The sequence below is a fragment of the Oryzias latipes genome, chromosome 12 (genome assembly GCF_053564925.1).
Source record: "Oryzias latipes strain Hd-rR chromosome 12, Olatipes_Hd-rR_3.1".
Lineage (NCBI taxonomy): Eukaryota > Metazoa > Chordata > Actinopteri > Beloniformes > Adrianichthyidae > Oryzias > Oryzias latipes.
Window position 1 is genome coordinate 25196603 of NC_136248.1, and position 17114 is coordinate 25213716.

Below are 17114 nucleotides of genomic sequence, written 5' to 3' on the forward strand. Positions count from 1 at the left end.
AGTAAAGAGACACATAAAGCCCCATTAACTGCTGCTTCCAGCAGCTTTTTCAGGCTCGGCCACCACATGACTCCCCCTTGATGTTTGTTTATCTTTCTCCTTACTTATCCTTTTTAATTGCTGCTTTTCTGCTCTCTGAAACAGGCAGACCCAAACTATTAAATACTCTGGGCCAACATGGCGTTGGACAGAGAAAATGGGGGAAATGTTCAGATAAACACACATTTAGTTAAAGTCTGGACAGAGATACCTTATCTCTTTTTAACTGAGAACATTTTGCTTTTACTAAAAGGATATTTAAGTTATTAACTTGCACTAATAGCTTTACCTTGTATTACAGAAACCTAGTAATTTCTGCTTTATATTATTTTCTCGTAATATACAACTAAGTCAGTGCCACTCACTTTAAGCCATTATAAGAGATGCAATCCGTGGGCAAAAATGTTTTTCATGAAGTCAAAAACTATATTCAGGTATTTTTCATCATTTCAAATGTTTGGTTGGACCACCAATAGATTTGCTGTCGAAGGTTGTATTTTTATATTTTTCATACATCACACAAACAGTGCATCTGGAGTTCTCCAGAAACACACATTCCCACTTTGACAACCCAACACTGCAGTGTAGAAACACAGCTGCAGGTCATCACAATAACAATAGAAACTGAAATCAATAAATCTGGAAAAACGAGGTGGAAACATAAGTGACCTAAATTTTAGAGCATCTGAAGGCTTTGGATTTATGTTGACTGAGGGTGAAATCCACAAACCTGAAACAGCTGTGGTGATTACAAACTAAAATCAGGTGTGACGAGATCACTCAGCCAACAACATAAACACAAAAAGCTACACATAAAACATGATTTCAAAATCTAAGAAAACTGAAGAGTTCCCTAAATCAGTGGTCCCTGACCTTTTTAGGCCATAGACCAGTTTAATGTCGGACAATATTTTCACAGACCGGTCTGAACAAAGCTGAAGTTGGCATTTAGTGTTTTTTTAGCTTCTGATTTCAGGAAAATCTGTATTTCAAAATAAAGTGCAGTTTGTAGTTTTAAAAAAAGACAGTCTGAAAATGTCCTGTTTACAAAGGATAACGATTTAATGAAAACAAAGAGGATGATTTTTAGAAGTTGTTTCTGATTTTTAAAAATGTAATAAAGGCAACATCTCAATGTCTTTATCAAATAATTTAACACTCATAACTCAAAATCTCAGATTATCTTTTAGGGCAAAAGCATACTTTTTTTTCTAAAATGTTGACTCATCGTAGATTTCTCTTTAACACAGGAGTATTTTCTGTTCTAAAGTTTCTTAACTCTGCCTGTCTTCTTTAGCTTCGTCATTGGAAAATTTTTAAATGTCTGTTAAATGTTTCCACAAATCAGCAACTTTATTTTATTGAATCTTCGTTCTCTGCAAGATATTGCAATCGATTTAAACATTCTTTGTTCTCTAGGTTTTGTGTAGGACCCATTAAACACTAGCAAAGTGGAGATTAAAACCAAGACACCAACTTTTAGGGAGTGGTGGATATACACTACAAATACATTGATAGTGTCAGAAAACTGGTATTTACTACATGTAATAATTATGATAAATACACAAAAAATGTTAACATTGTCTTTTTAATATTAGACAGTTGGTTGCAAAATATTGTGCAGAGCTAGCCCTAACCCTTACCCTTTTCCTTTAAAGTCAAAGGTTCATCTTTGGTTTACTCAATGGCTCCTTCCTCCCCTAAGAAACTTTAAAAAAAAAACGTTTTATTAAATTAATATTGTTAGCTTTGGGTTTTTCATTTTGCAGCCGGAGTAGCTGCTTAACGATAGTAGCACATTTATTTCATACATGGTACCAAGGTGAATGTCTTGCGTCAAGAGTAAGTCTTAGATGAACATGGTTGACAGATTCAGTCAGTCAACAATGATCAAATCCTATGACCCCACCCTTACATTGACGTGTTCTCCCTACCATGACAAAGGTGGATAAAGGTGGAAAGATTTCATGTAATCCATGGTGAAGATCATAAATCATTGAAGAAAAAAGGTTCAGAGCACTGTCTAGTGGGTCTAGATGACCTCACTCCCAATGTCAAAGTGCCTAGGATAGCACAAGGGTTAAGCTCACAGTTTTTGTTTTTGAGCAACCTTAGGGTTATAAAAAAAAAAAAAAAAACTTGGATGCAATTTCTTTTTTTTTTTTAAGTGCTCATCACATCATCGATTTTATCCGTTTTGCTTTTACTTGTTCTGACTTTCCTTGGAACTACTGGGAATTCACAAAATATGCTATAACCTGAAACAAAACATCTTTACAGGTGATCAATGTTCTTCATGCATTGTCCCTCGTTTTAAATAAACACATTTAAAATTCTCTTGATAAAAATAAATCTAAGAATATTCCATTTGACAAAACATCAAATTCACATCAAAATTAAATTTGGTCACTTAAATATGGTTTTGGGCTTTAGCTTTAGAAATCCATGTTTCATTGCACATGTTTACTCTGCTGAGTACCCACTATAAATGCCCCTTTCTGTACTTTGGTGGAATTGTGTCTCCGTATGCGCAAGTGTTTTTAAAAGTTAAAGGAAATTGAGAACCTTAATTCAAAGAAAATACTTCACTGCACCACTGCTTTCACAGAAACCAAAACTGTATTTACTGGTTGATAAACAGAAGCACTCACATGTAATTAAACCACTAATTAAAATCCTACCTTGTGAGTACTTTCTAATTTGCATCCCTCTCCTCCAACTGTAAATAATTCCCATTTCTACCGCCCACCTCCCGCCGTCTCTTTACCACCTCCATCAAGACTGTGATTGATCCAGTTGTCCTAACTTAAGTTTCCGTAGCTCATTGTTGTTCCTCCTGCTTTGATGACTTTGCAGTCAGCGCAAACATCTTGCACATTAACATATGATTGTGCACATGTATTATTCGTGTGGGGTGGGATCAGGAGAGGGGGGGGGGGCAAATCCCAGAACGAGCTGTCAACAGTAAGGGGGGAAGCAAAGAGACACGGCACTCGGAAAGTCGGAATGGCACATCGTTCATGCGGAAGGAGTGCAGAGCTGGAAGTGCTCTTGGTCTTTGTGGGATGCAAGGTAGAGGTCAGAGGAATGGGTTAAGAGTATTAGGTGTCCTTGAAGTTTATTATAACATTTTGCTGATTTCAATGCACAGAGATTTTCTTTATAAACAAAATTCATTCTTCAAACTCATGAGCCTTTGATGCTCGTCCACAGTATGCCAGCTGTCTGGATGACTGACAAAACAGGGGCCATTTCTATTAGTACCAGGAATCTATTTGGCCTGCATGACACAAACTGCACAGCAATGTAGCTAGAAAATTACTCTGTTCCTGACTATTGATTTATACTACAACTCCAGCTCCTCCACGTTCTACACAAGACAGATAAGATGTATCAGCAAAGATGCAGGGGATGAGAAGTGGTGATATGTTCAGCACTGTCAGTCATTCAGTGCAGGCATTAGTCACTGCGCGTCTGCTTCTCTGATTTGTTGGCTGTCGTTGGCGCTCTCAGATAAATGCGTGAAGCCGAAACACACACCTGTCTCATTTGACACACGTTCTCCCATGCACCAAAAAGAGATGTTCAATTTCAGTCTCCGCTGAGTGGACAGCTTGTGTCCTTCAGAGTGGAGGCAGAAAACAAGGCCCCGTCGATGGATGGACCCTCCGTGGCTCCTGTCAGCACGATTGCCGATCAAAGCAAAACTAGCGGAATTTATTGGATTGAAATCTTGGGATACAACTCCAAACCTAGCAATTGACTGTTTCCAATTCCCCCTTGTGGTTATTTTTAGTTTTACGTAAACTAAGAATAATTAAGGATATATTTTATTGATTCAAACTTCCTACCTCACTCAGGACAAGTTCAGGGAGTGCGCAATGGATGAGTGTGGGGAGGAAAGATTGAAGTATTCATCTCGGCAGAATACAGAGGCCATTCTTTGAATATTTGATGCAGACGGATAGTTGTTCACTCCAGCGGAACAAACTGGATTGGAGTCCAGTCGCTCATCTGGAAAAGGCTGTAATTTAAAGTCATACTTGCCGAGTGTCCTTAAGATCCTCATTTCCTTTCTGGAAGAATCTTAACTGCTAGATTTGCCCACCTGGGTCCCACCCTGAACCGAGGTCCAAACGCAGATGGTAAATGTTCATAGGGGCTAATTGTTAATGTTTTGTTTGCAAATGAGAGGGTTCAAGAGGTTTAATTTGAAGGACAAGTAAAATCCCCACAAACAGAAACCAAGTAACCCTGTGGTCAACATCTGCAAAACTGGGATCAAACCAATCCCCTCTACATACATTTAGTAGCTTCAAAAAAAAAAAAAAAAAGAAACTTTTTTTTACATTTTGTTTAACCCTACTTTTGATTCATTTACATAACATTCCAGGTGTCTTTATTGAGAGGGAAAAGGCAATACATTTTACACCGCTACATTCTGAATCTGAGTGTGCGAACTTCAAAACAAAGCTTTTGTGCCTCGGAACGTGAAGCTAAACTGTGGAACAGTTTGCACGTGGGGTGGACGAGTTATCCTACCGTTAAACACTTAAAAAAAGAAAAATAGGAAGAAAATGTTCATGATAGGAATCCTACAGGCGTTTAAAGAATTATATGACTTATATGATTGTTTATAATGTAGACTGTTTTAAAAATAATGTTAATAAAAGAAAGGCTCCTGTCAACAGTTATGGTGCAAACGAAGGTTAACCCCTTCATGCCATTATATACCATTTAATCCAGGATTCCATTAAATTTAGCATCAACTTGAACAGTAAAAACATTTAAAAATATCTACCCGCTAATTGGAAATAATGTCAGGCATGAAGGGTTCAAGTTTGCGTTAAAGTTTAGTGGTGCGGTTAAATCATCATATATCTAGAACAGCCAGAATGGCTGTTTTTCAGTCAGTTTCTTCTGTTTGCCAAATTTCAGAAAAGTTGGCATTTGGCTACATCATATGTATCTAATATATTACAGTAAAGCTGCACACGAGGAGTGCATACTTATGTTGTGAGCACCACTAGCTGGCTCCCTGCACAGTGCTCAGGATTTGGGGGGTACAAAAAATTAAAAATACATACAACTCGACTGCGTTTTTCCTACTTCACCCTTGCGACCTGCTGCCCGCACCATGCCCATAAAAAAAAGTGCATTTAACATCCCAGAGCGGTCTATAACCTTAACATTAAATGCAGGCCACCTGCGTGCCTTCAGGTGTGCCATAAACACACCCACAGACAGTGACTAAGGCTTTACTCATTATTACTTTAATACATTATGACTTATCAGCTCCATGATTCTTTCTCTTAAACAATAATAATTAACCCAGACGGTTCTTTTGTGTAAAACCAAACCATCAGACAATCACAACCTTTCAATTTATTCAAATTTTCCTATTTTTGATTCCGTTTCTTCCCACTTTCCTTAAGTCTTCTTCTTGAAGTTCCTGTGCTTGAAAAACATAATGGGACAAAAACTCAAATTTACTGGCATGTGTTGAATCTGTGAGAAAACATCACAACAAACATGGGACATTTTGGTTCCGTCAGTCATTTCTTAGACTAAAAAAGGAATATATCTAAAACAGAAACGTGACTGAGAGTAACACAAGCCAGAGATAGAAACTAGTCCCAGGGGCATATCAGAAGTGTTTGTTTCAGATGATTTCTCCCAAAGCCTCATTTCTGGTTAATTTTTCTGGTGTGCAAACACACACGTGCTGGATTTGAGTGCAGAAACAAAACCAGCACTAAACTAAATGAGATATTTTAGTACTTTTTCTGTCTACAGATGAGTTTTCTTTACATTATTGGATACTGTCTTAAGAAAAACAGTATTTGTTCAATGTTTGCTCTGGATAGTAATCAGTAGTTGCTCTTGTCTTTTTATAACCTTGTCTCTTTATAGTCCCCTTCCATAATACCTGCCCTCATTAACACCACCTAAACAACCAAGGTGTGATTATATTGAAATCCTGCTGCTTTTTTGACACACACTCATCACACGCCACTATTTGATTCTGCACGTGTTGACGGTATCATCCCTTTCTTTTGAAGGTGCAAGTGTAACCTCCACGCCTCCCAGTGCCTGCTGATTGATGGGAACCTCCAGTGCCAGTGTGAACACAACACGACTGGGCAGGACTGCCAGCGATGCAGGAAAGGCTTCAAAGCTCGGTCCTGGAAAGCAGGTTCCTACGTGCCTCCACCCAGAGGAAGCCCCAACACCTGTACGTATATCTGCCCCCAGGATTAAAATGATTGTGCTGACACAGTTACAGATAGAATCGCATCATCTTTCTCCTGCGGTGTCGGTCTCTTTAAAATTAAGTATGAAATGGTGGCATATTTACAAGCAGAGACACCAAATTGATTTTTTTTACAGACTGACAAATGCAGACACTTTTATCATGAGGTCCTAAATGAAAAGTGGGACCGAGGGAGCAGGCTGAGAAGAAAGGACAACTTGAGAGATGATGACAAAGAGGCTGAGCGGATCAGAGCTTTGTAATAGCAGGGGAATGTGTGGGGAGGAAATCCTTTTGGAGAGTGCAGCCAGCTACAGTAGCGAGCCGTGATAAAATAATAATCTAGGGCAGCCCCTCCCTACTTCTCTCCTTTTGCACTAATATGGCTACACAGGGAGAGAAAGACACGCAGAAACGCAAACATGCACCTGTACCTGCGCACACTGGAACCAACCTTTTTTTTTTTTTTTTCCTGCCGCTATGCTGTTGTTTCTTTTCTAATGGCACTGCCGTTCACCTTCAGAGCCCACCGCCAGCTTTTAAAAACTCCTGAATCCCATTAGTGGCATTTAAAAATTAAAATGTTTTCAGCTTGTGCTCGATTGCTTGCAAAATGGTCAAGGCTGGCGAAGAAGTTCGGTCTCTGCAGATTGCATTATGCACACCCAGCGGGGCCAGCTTTAAAATGCTATGCAGAGAAATATGCAAGAAAAGCAAAACGTGTGTTTCCCTTAAAAGATATAAATGTGATGAGGGACTCTGAAAACAAGGGTTTGGGAATGAGGAAAATTAGGAAAAGATGGTTCAGGCGGGGCAGATCCGATCATTACTCAGAGATGCGGAGAGGTGGGCCACAATAAGCCCTTATTTTGCTCAACAGCTCTCTCTGCCACCTGAGTCTGAGGAATGAGGCAGAGTCAAGTCTTTAGGCAAATTGAATGCATAAATAAACAAGCTCTGATCTCCTCTTTCTTTTCTTATTCTCTTTCAGGTACAATTGCTGGCTCCCCCTCCGGTTCCAGTAAGTAATATGCAAAGCAGAAAAAAAATAGTTTGCTATTTTTCTTTCGCTCCCTAATTTGCGTCTATTCTCACATTGTTTTTGTAAAATATCCCTTTTAATTTTTTTGCTTTCCCAAACTCCACCTCTTCCCATGTGATGTTCTGCTGGCTCTCTAGTCAATCATTTCTATTCCCCACAACCCCTCTCTCAGTGTGGCAGCTTAGGCCCTCTATGCTTCATTATTAATAAGTTTCTCTGTCGCCATGTCCTTTTATCACAGCACATCACACTAACCTGCACAGGAGGAATTCTTCCACAGTTCTGCCTCTTTATATTTAGACTAACGACTGCGCTGGTGATGGATGGAGAAAAGAAGGGACGGGAGGTGGTGGTGTTTAGTGTATTGAGCAACAAAAAAGGAACTAAGAAGGGAGGAAAAGACACGTAGAAGCTGCAGAGAAGGATGCGGGCATATGTTCGCGTGTTGTAATGCAGTGTGATTCCGGGCGAAGAGCTGGAGGAGGCAGGAATAAAAGGGAATTTGATTAGGGATTCTCTCTGTGGAGAGGCTCTCAGCCTCCGAGCTGTTAGACAGAAACGATCGGTAAAGTGGCAACATCAACCCTGACAGCACTGGGCTTCTCTCTACATGGCCCAGCAGTGCAGAGCCGATGCGCGGACAAACCCAGCAATTGGACTGCACTGCAGAGGCCCGCTTCTGGCAATCAAACAGAATTGTATAGTTATTTGGAAAAATAATGCCTTTGACTGCAGTTAATGGGCTGATTAAGGCTTAAGTGGTCGGATCAAGACTCCCACAGCTTCAGTTTGTTAATCAAAATTTTTTGGGTGAGTTTCAAATTGCCTTGACAGCAGCCTCATGTTGGAAATTTACTGCTGCTGAAGCTGACAGAGATGGTGAGAATGATGTTAAATGTTAGGCAAAAACAACGGTTTTGTTATGTAGAAAATACGACAAGTGGGCCACAAGCTCCTTACCTCTCGATTCTAATGCAACCCATAGCAGACAAATAGATCCACGTTTGTCTTCGTTTTCCTCATCAGAGCTGGCATCAGGATCAAAACTGTATGGCTGGATAGCTCCAAAATAGCTCGCCATCGATGTTAGGTTGGGGTGTGTAAGCTAGCGAAAGAGAGTGTAAACAGAGAGCTTTCAACAACAAAATAGGTGAAAGGGGGCGCCAATTGCCCCACCCCTCAAAAGCAATTTTCAAATGAACTACTGACATGCTGCAGAAACTATGCCCTAGAAAACAACATGGGTATTTTGATCTTGGCTAAAAATTGCATAATGTTAATTAAAAGACGAGAGAGGGATTATAATAGATCAAAAGATGATCTGAGTGGATTTTAAGGGTGAAAATTTGAGAAAACCAGCAATTGAAGTGCTACCATAAAGTGCACAAGCTATGTTTAACCCTAACCAGAGTAGGTAAACTTTAAACCTTCTTTTAGTGTTACTTTATTCTTTCTGTCTGTTTTTAGGCTTCTACACACAAAATATGTTCCTTTGTTTTCAGATAATCTCACTCACATCTGCAATCAGCAGTTTCTTTAGTAAAGTAAATCTCTTAAGAAATTATTTTTAGAATTAAAAAAGATGTCCCTCCACAAAGGTCACCCAAAACAATGAACATTTCTTTCCATGAATATTTTAATAATAACTTGCCTCAGGCAATATATTCCTCTTATCGTATCTGTCAAAATTCTGACTCTTTTCCTCAACAATCCATGAAAAACATGCTGTGGTGTTCAGAGAAATGTAACTTCTTTGTGGACTGAACTGGAAAAGATGATTGACAACACTCTGGTATCTAAAAAGCACGACAGCAGCTGTTTAGCTCAGCATTTTTCAAATGCTGGAAAGTAAAAATCCCCGCTAACAGACAGCTTATACCACTAAAGCCTACACTACAACTACAACATCTTTGTGTGAGTGTGTAATCCACACAAAGTTAAGAGTTCAGAACAACACTTGAAAGTCAAAGCGAACAAGGAAAAGTCTCGTGAAAAATGTGTGAATGTTATGAGCTCTGAATATTTTTCATTTTTTGTGCACAACTAAAACTAAACAGTGATTTTTAACCTAAAGGTGTTAGAAAAGCTGCATTCTGCCTTGGTGCAGCCGTGGTGCAGCGGTTGGGCGGAAGATTGCAAGTTGCCTGCTAATTGCCTGCCCATGTGTTGAAGTGTCCTTGGGCAAGACATGGAACCCCACAATAGTGTAAATGTGTGTGTTTGAATGGTTGAACTGTGATTTTAAGGGACTTTGGGCATTCGAGGAAGGTAGAAAAGCGCTATACAAGTATATGCCAGTTCCATTCCAACAAATTGACAACATGAAGTTTTACAAGGAAGAAAATTGCTAGAATCTCCAGGTGCCTGTACAAAAATGAACAAGGGGGTCTTTTAAACCGGCTTTGATTATAGTGATGAAATTAAAAGAAAGTGTTACATTAACAAAAGGTTTAAAATAGTAAGATTTTGAAATTAACCCTTTATTTTGTTCATGTAACATTTAACATGGCCGTTGACTGTATATGAGAACTGGAATGTTCCAAACATTGCTCCAAGAAGCCAAAATCCTAAATACTTCTATTGAGAAATGGGTCATTACTCAGTCATATTTGTCAGAATGACCATTATTGTTCTACTTTCATCATGTTCTTGCTAATCCATATTTTTTGTTATTATGTTTTTTTGTAGTGCAAGTTATTCATGTTTAAAAACTGTCCAACCAAATGCCTCGATAAAAGTAGGTGGTTGAAGTTTGCTCCCATACCGGACACTCAAAATGTTTGACAGATTCTCCCAGGCCCGCTTTCAAGTGGAATGGGTGTGGACCTCCAATAAACTGATTGGCTTAAGCAGTTGCCATAGAAACGACGAATCGTACCAATTTAGACCAATACCTGCTTACTGACGTCTGAAAAAATGGCGACTGAACCGACTTCAGCGGGAAGAAAACCATTCTCCAAGGGTGACGCCACACTCACTCAGTCAAGTTCTCATGATCAGTCAATGATAATGAGATTGAGTCAAAGATTTATTTATTTTTACTGCTGGGGGGCCCTAACATTTCTTGCCCTTGCAAAAAGCTTCTTTATATTTTCATTTTTAGCAAACAAGCATTACAAAAATTGAAAAGTTCTTTAACCCCCACTGGAGACATAAAAATGCAAAACAAACCTTCTCCTTTAATTTGAACAGATTCAGAAAAAAATAAACTGTTTTGTTTTTATACTTTGACCTCCTAAATATTATATGAACATAGAGACAACAGCTTCAGTCTGTCTCAGTCATTTAATATTGAAAAGCTGCTCAATGGTGCTTACATAAGCAACAACAATCCTTTGAAAGTATGATGTAATATTTAAAAACAGGAGAAGTTACTTTTTCTTTCCTTTTCAGGAAATTTTTCTCTTCAATCTTCACTTGACATATTTATACATCTACATGTATAAAGTGTGATATTGTGTCGATCCTTCTCCGGCTGGCTGGTCGTAGGCAGACCTGCTGGAGCACAGGCTTACTACATGTGTGACAAATCAAATGCATGCGTCTGTGAATGTACTTATAGGCTGCGACAGGCCGGGTGTTTCCGTCAGTGTAGGAACCATGCATAATTCATCCTGCGACTTACTGGAGGTCTGAAGACATACATTGACCGTTTCCCTGCCTATTTTTATTTCCAACATTAATGTTGGATGTGGTTTGTCCCATTTCGAGAACAAGATCGTAGACCTCCAGACTTTATTTGTTCTGACTAATTCTTAAAGCAAATCTAGGAAAGATGCAAACATTTTCTGTCAGCTGCTTCCATGTACAGTAAAGTGGTCCTTGCAGCACCGTGTGCCCTCATGCTATATTTAAATCTGCCATCTTGGTAAAGAAGGGGCCATCAAATGTTACACTAGGAAAGCACTTAAAATGTGGGTGGAGCTGGGATTTCGGCTCCACTGTGATGTCAGACTTGTTTTTATTTACTTATCCGCTATAAGGAAATCCATTAGTTGCTTTTGTTTATGCCTAAGCCCAGCAGTTTTGTTGTTTGGCTGACATTGGTGGAAAACAAAATACATGTCCTCAATAACTTGAAGATGTGATTTAAAGTACATGACTGAAGGTCCAACAGCAGATGGTTTGTCTTATAATAGTCTTCAAAAACATTTAGATATTTTTTTTTCATTTTTGAAAGACAATAGGGCTTCAATTACATTTCTGTCCAGGTGAAGGAAACAGAATTTCTTAAGATGTAATGAAATGTTTAGATGAACAAACTTCTTTAGTCGCATAATAAATACACACTAATTGTTACCCTGTTTTTCAACTTCATATTCTAATCAAAAGTATTAATTTGCAGCTAATATTTCATCCTGCCCCATTTACAAAACTGATGCCATTACTGAAATGTGTATGAATTTTATATATTTAGGAAAAATTGAAAAATTTAGCCTGAAGTTATCTCCATTGATTTGGTCACTAAAAACTATTTCAAAGCTGTTTTGTTTAAATAAACCAAAGAGGAGAGTTTTTCCAGTCTGCAGTCAAATCGTTGCTTTTATTTGAATTTCACAGCTAAAGAACTACATTTTGGCTTTAACCTGACCCTAATGTGCGCAAACCCCAGCTGTACATGTATGTGTGTGCCTGTGTGTATGTTAAGATTTATGGTGGACATATGGTGCACTTCAGTGTAAGCCATAAATCATCTTCATCCTCTCCTTCTCCTCATGGGGATCCAGGTCTTAGATCTCTCCTCACAGGGTGAACACCACTGTTTGTATTCTCTGACACACATAATATTTATACTAAACAATGACGCACGGGTTTGTTTTTAAGACGTGTTCGAAGCAGTTACTAATGTTATTTAAATAAAATATAGTTGTATTATTGATGTGTTAATTGTGTTCATCAATGTGAGTCAGAAATATGAGTTTCATAAATCGATTTTTGAAATTGTTAAAGTGTTAAAAGCAAACGCATCAACAAACACGTAAAGGACTTTAGCATCGGACATATAGTAGCTGCATCCTTCGTCCCAGCCCTGCCCCAGTTAAGTCAGTGAGCATGCTCAGATGAGGATTAGCGCTCTATTGGCAAGCGGGTCTGATCCACTGAGGCTGCAGCCCATTGGTCAGCGGGACAGATAGGCGTCAGCAAGAATGACAAAGGAAAGGTTGGAGAAATCAAATCCTAAAACTAACCCTGCATGACCCCCCTTCAGGCCCCACCTCATAGCGGCAGAGGAGACTGAATTTAAGCAGAAACACAGAATGCTAATGTGCTCTCTGCTCAAACCCTTGTTTTTAATCAAAAGTGAGGCGGACCTTGCTTAGAAAAAGATTGAATCATGCCTGGAAAATGGTGGGACATATTAAAAACATCCATGCTGTCTATTAGTTGTTCTTGCATGTTAACCCATCCTGAATTACAATGGCTCCATTAAGCCTCAGCTAAATCAGTGTCCACCTCACTAGTAATAAATGATGGGAATGCTAAGACTGACAGGTGACATTAACTATTATTGTTATACTTTTCTGGGGCACATTAACAAAACCGACAAATCACCTCATTAAATGCAAATGCACATGTGTGGAACATGTCCAAAATATGAAAGTACATAGACAAACAGCTAACGCAGAGTGTGTGTGCGAAGGAGTGTGTGTCATGGGACAGTTAGTGATTCCATTTGCACAGACGGGTGCATATTAGAGGATTATGGCATGGATCAGCTTTTATTGTTCCAGCGTTTTATGACAGAGGAGAGGCACAGTTGACTGGAATAAATACTTTTATTTAAACGTGAATTATACTTTTTTTTAAGTCTAAAAAAAATACATTCTGTAAAATTATGCCTTTTGTGACTTGAATGAGTGATTGTACTTTTTCTACATTTGTTAATAGATTTGGTGAATACAAATTTTCTATTCTCTTTCTGTAATCCTACATCTACTTACATAATCAGGGAAAAAAAGAAGAGTACAAAGGACCTTTGTACTCTTCTTTTTTTTATATATCTATAGCTATTGATATCTATATCTATAGCTACATCTATAGATCTATATAGATATAGATATCTATATATAGATATAGATATCTATATCTATAGATATATAAATAGATATAGATATATATATTTACACACGTGCATATAAAACATGCCAAACTTTTGTCAAACTTTATTTTTAAAGCATTTTTCCTGCCAAAGTAACAAAGTGTTATGTTTTAGTTTAAACCATGCCTTACAGTCTAGAAGTGGAGGTCATGGGTTCAAAGCCACAGTGGGGGTCATACCAAAGCCAGTAAAAACTGGATGTTCAGCAGTAGGTGATTGCATTGGGGGGTTAAACCACCACATGATGCAAGCATAGCTGTGTTTGCTGGGGATGAGTCAAATGAGAAAAACTAGCGAAACTATATTGCTGAATTAGAACAACACCTATGTTAAAGAATGATGTAATAAGTCCTACATTAAGAAATCATTTAGATAAATATTGAAAGTATCAATGCATCTATGTAATCATAGCTATATCCATCAAGCAGCAAATATCTAAAAATTGCTGCAAAAATTCAAAATGTCTTCAATTAGAATTTGTAAATATTATTTGGGATTATGCAGTATATAGATTCAAAAGCAAATGAGTTCATTTGAACTTGTTATCATTTGTTGAACTCTTGACTGTCACCTTGATCTGCAGACAGAGCAGCGCCTCCGGCACTGACAGGGTTAAAGAACAGCTTTTGAGTTGAGCCTATCTCAGCAGTGAGAAATCACACTTTCATTGTGCATTCTCACTTTCTGTGTGTTGTTGTCGATGTGCATGCTTGTGAGTCTTTATGTGCACATTTGAGGAAGAAAAATAAAAAGGCTTTCTCCTGATAAACAATCTGAGGCAGCATCTCTTATGCTAACGTCTCATCTCCCCCATTCCTCATTGCATTTACATTCTCTGTCCTCATGCAACCGATGCAACAGACAGCAGAGCTCCACCAGGAGAAAGCTCAGCCCCACAAACACGCCATGTCTTCCCCACCAGCTCTTTCTCTGAGCCTCCACTCACACCCACGGTGGAACCTGACACCATTCCTGATAGAACAGAGGTTCTTCCTCCTTTGCCATCCTCTGCTCCAGAGAAGCATCAAGTTCCCCCGAGTTTCTCTCGTGTAGAAGCTGAGCCTTCATATGCATCCCATTCAAACACAGAGGAATCCCCACATCAGTCTGTTGTATATCATCATAACATGGATGCAATCATACACGAGTCCACCCTTCATCCACTGACCCACGATCCCACAAGATTTTATGGGATTTTATATTGGTTTAGGCATTCACTTTCTGTCACCGGGAGATGTTCAGGAAGAATAGTGCAACGTTATGGAGTTCTGGAACTTGTGAAAGTCTGATTTGTCTGTGGCAATAACTTCGCATTGTTCGGAGACATACAGAGGATCTAAGGAGTATCACTGGAGACAAAACCGACAGAATCGGGGCAAAGTCAGACTTAACCTCAACTTACTGCGGCAGATCACAACTTACTATGTTTCCTGGATTATTGCATAAGGTGTCAAGATATAAATATAATCATCACGTGGCTTTTGAGGTGAAATTCTGCTGCATTTTGGCGCGTTGTCAACCTGCCAGCAAGGGGGCAGAGGAAGAACTCCATCACTGTCATTCCGTACAAAGCCCTGCAAACTCTCATGCAGCCTTCTCTCTGTACGCAGGAACCCTGGGTGCTCCAGCTGCCAGCATCTCATGTCAGGTTGTTTGGGTCGGTCTGATTGAGATTAATACAAAGAACTGCTCCACCCCCTCAAGGCAGCATGGGATACTGAGATTAAGTGCATTTACGCTCACTGCTGTGCAGAAGCGGCTTTTTAAAACAACTGCGATTTAGTATCCTGCTTTGTCACCAGGACTCTACCAGTTTCTGTGTGTGGGGCCTAGCGAGGCCAGAGGAGGACACTTGCATAGGCAGGGGTTGCCCTGACGAGATGTTATGATGGCATGATGCCACATGTGTGAAACCGTTGTGAGAACAGCTGTCCTGTCTCATCGGAGCCAGGCCATGGGAAAGGGGTGAAGTGAAGAAATTGGGCGGGAGATAGCCTGAAGGGGGATGCACTGCAGGGGAGCGGGATACTCCCAGGATGCCCCTCTCTGAAGAAAAGATGTACATCACTTGTATAAACCACCTCCAGGGGAAACGCAGATGGAAACAGGGCTTTGTATATTCTCCAGCAATCTGGTGATCATTAGTCCCTTGATGAGGTGCACGGTGTGGTCACTTCACGTGATTGGTTGTCTGCACTTTCAATCGGATTTGCAAGGACAATTTCAGCTTATTGAATTGTGCTTATTTAGCAGTAAAGGGGTAGACTAAGAAGGAAGCTTGATCTGTAAACTCGTTTTTCTTCCTCACTTGTGCACTAAAATATTGAAGAGAGGTATTCTGGGAATAGCACGGAGGCCTGTGGGAGAAGGGAATGCACAGAAGAGAGAAAGGACAAAGAAAGGAAGCAATTAAAAATGCAGCGTAATTGGAATTTCTGTTGTGTTGAAGACTGTCAGCAGACTGAACACTATTTCTCAATGTACATTAGTCAACCCATGGGCAAGATTTACTTGGTTTGGAAAGCCCCTATCTGACAGAGAAAAAAGAAAAATTGAATCACAGAAGAGGAGAAGGCACACTATCAACAATCTATACACACTTGCCGTTTCAGACTAATTATAAAGTTCTTATTGTTCAGGCAGCTGAGGAAAAGCTTGTAAAATACCCCAAGAGATGTCTGTTCTTGTTATGTTAATTGTGACTGTGGCATCTCAGTTTCCCACAAGTCTTTGCGGGAGACTCCTGGAAGCTCCTGCTAGCAGACAGGGACAGGAGCAAAATGTAAAAGCATCTGAGATGACAGGTATTTGCTGAAGATATGAGAGATTTGTGTTGTGCATTCTACTTTTGCTTAAGCAAAACGCACAACATAATCTTTTATTTCGGGTCTTGACAGCTTGCAGAGAAAAGCATCACCATAAAACTGAAATCTATACATATTGATCTCTGCACAACAAATCCCAATTCTGGCACCAGCGACATCATCATACATTCGTTTTAGACAGTCACTGAAGCTGATGGGTTAGAAATGAAAAAGAGACAGCAGGTTCCAGTAAAAAGTAAAAAAAAATAAAAATAAACAGCCCGCTGCTTATTTATTGCTAGGGCTCCTGTGAAAAGGGCAAATAAAATCCACCCTCCTGTTTATGCTTTTTGTGTAAATGGCATTGTGTCAGACCGCAGAAAGGCTGAGAAACATGTGCATGAGTCTTACAGCCACAAACCCATAACTTCATCTGCACATGTGGAGGCGTATGCGGAGGAGGAGCCGCTGCACCCAGAAGGAAAACCTGAAAGCAAAGGTATCTCCTTTGTAGTGGCCATAACTACCTGTAGTTCATAGTAATAGTGAAGTAGATTTATCTTAAAGGCCTACTCCAATGAAAATTGTGCTTTTATCATGTTCTTGTGGCTTTTTTTTGATGATGGCAGATATATTGAAAAAATTAATCTTAAAATCGCAGATGAAAAAAAAAATGTTGTCACACTTGATTTTATCTTTGTGAGATTTAAAAAGACCACACTTTCTTATTTGGTCGGTGCTAGAATTGTCAGTTTCACATCTACCAAACAAAGAGGAAAAAGAACAAGCCATTTGGATCTGAATATAGGGAGCTCATAGTATGTTTTGGTTTTTCATTGCAACAATCACAGCAAAACTAAAATGTCAAGATACATC

The 17114-nt window shown here is 39.3% G+C and overlaps 1 protein-coding gene and 1 long non-coding RNA gene across 6 annotated transcripts in view; one reads left to right on the top strand and one right to left on the bottom strand.

The window, feature by feature from the left end:
• Positions 1-17114, top strand: part of ntng2b (netrin g2b) — an 80793-nt gene that overhangs the window by 42638 nt on the left and 21041 nt on the right. For 3 of the 4 annotated variants that reach the window (XR_002874241.2, XR_002874243.2, XR_013659519.1), the window contains exon 1: positions 16534-16737. Coding sequence is in view for 1 of the 4 variants with exons in the window: in XM_011481543.4 (XP_011479845.1) it covers positions 6102-6274; positions 7284-7313 (203 nt within the window). In the remaining 3 variants the exon portion in view is untranslated. Of the gene's footprint in view, positions 1-6101; positions 6275-7283; positions 7314-16533; positions 16738-17114 lie in introns of those variants that run through there. The other variant, XM_011481543.4, reaches the window with a different exon arrangement.
• Positions 1-17114, bottom strand: part of LOC110016045 (uncharacterized) — a 92570-nt gene that overhangs the window by 39129 nt on the left and 36327 nt on the right. The gene's annotated exons all lie outside the window — the stretch shown is intronic.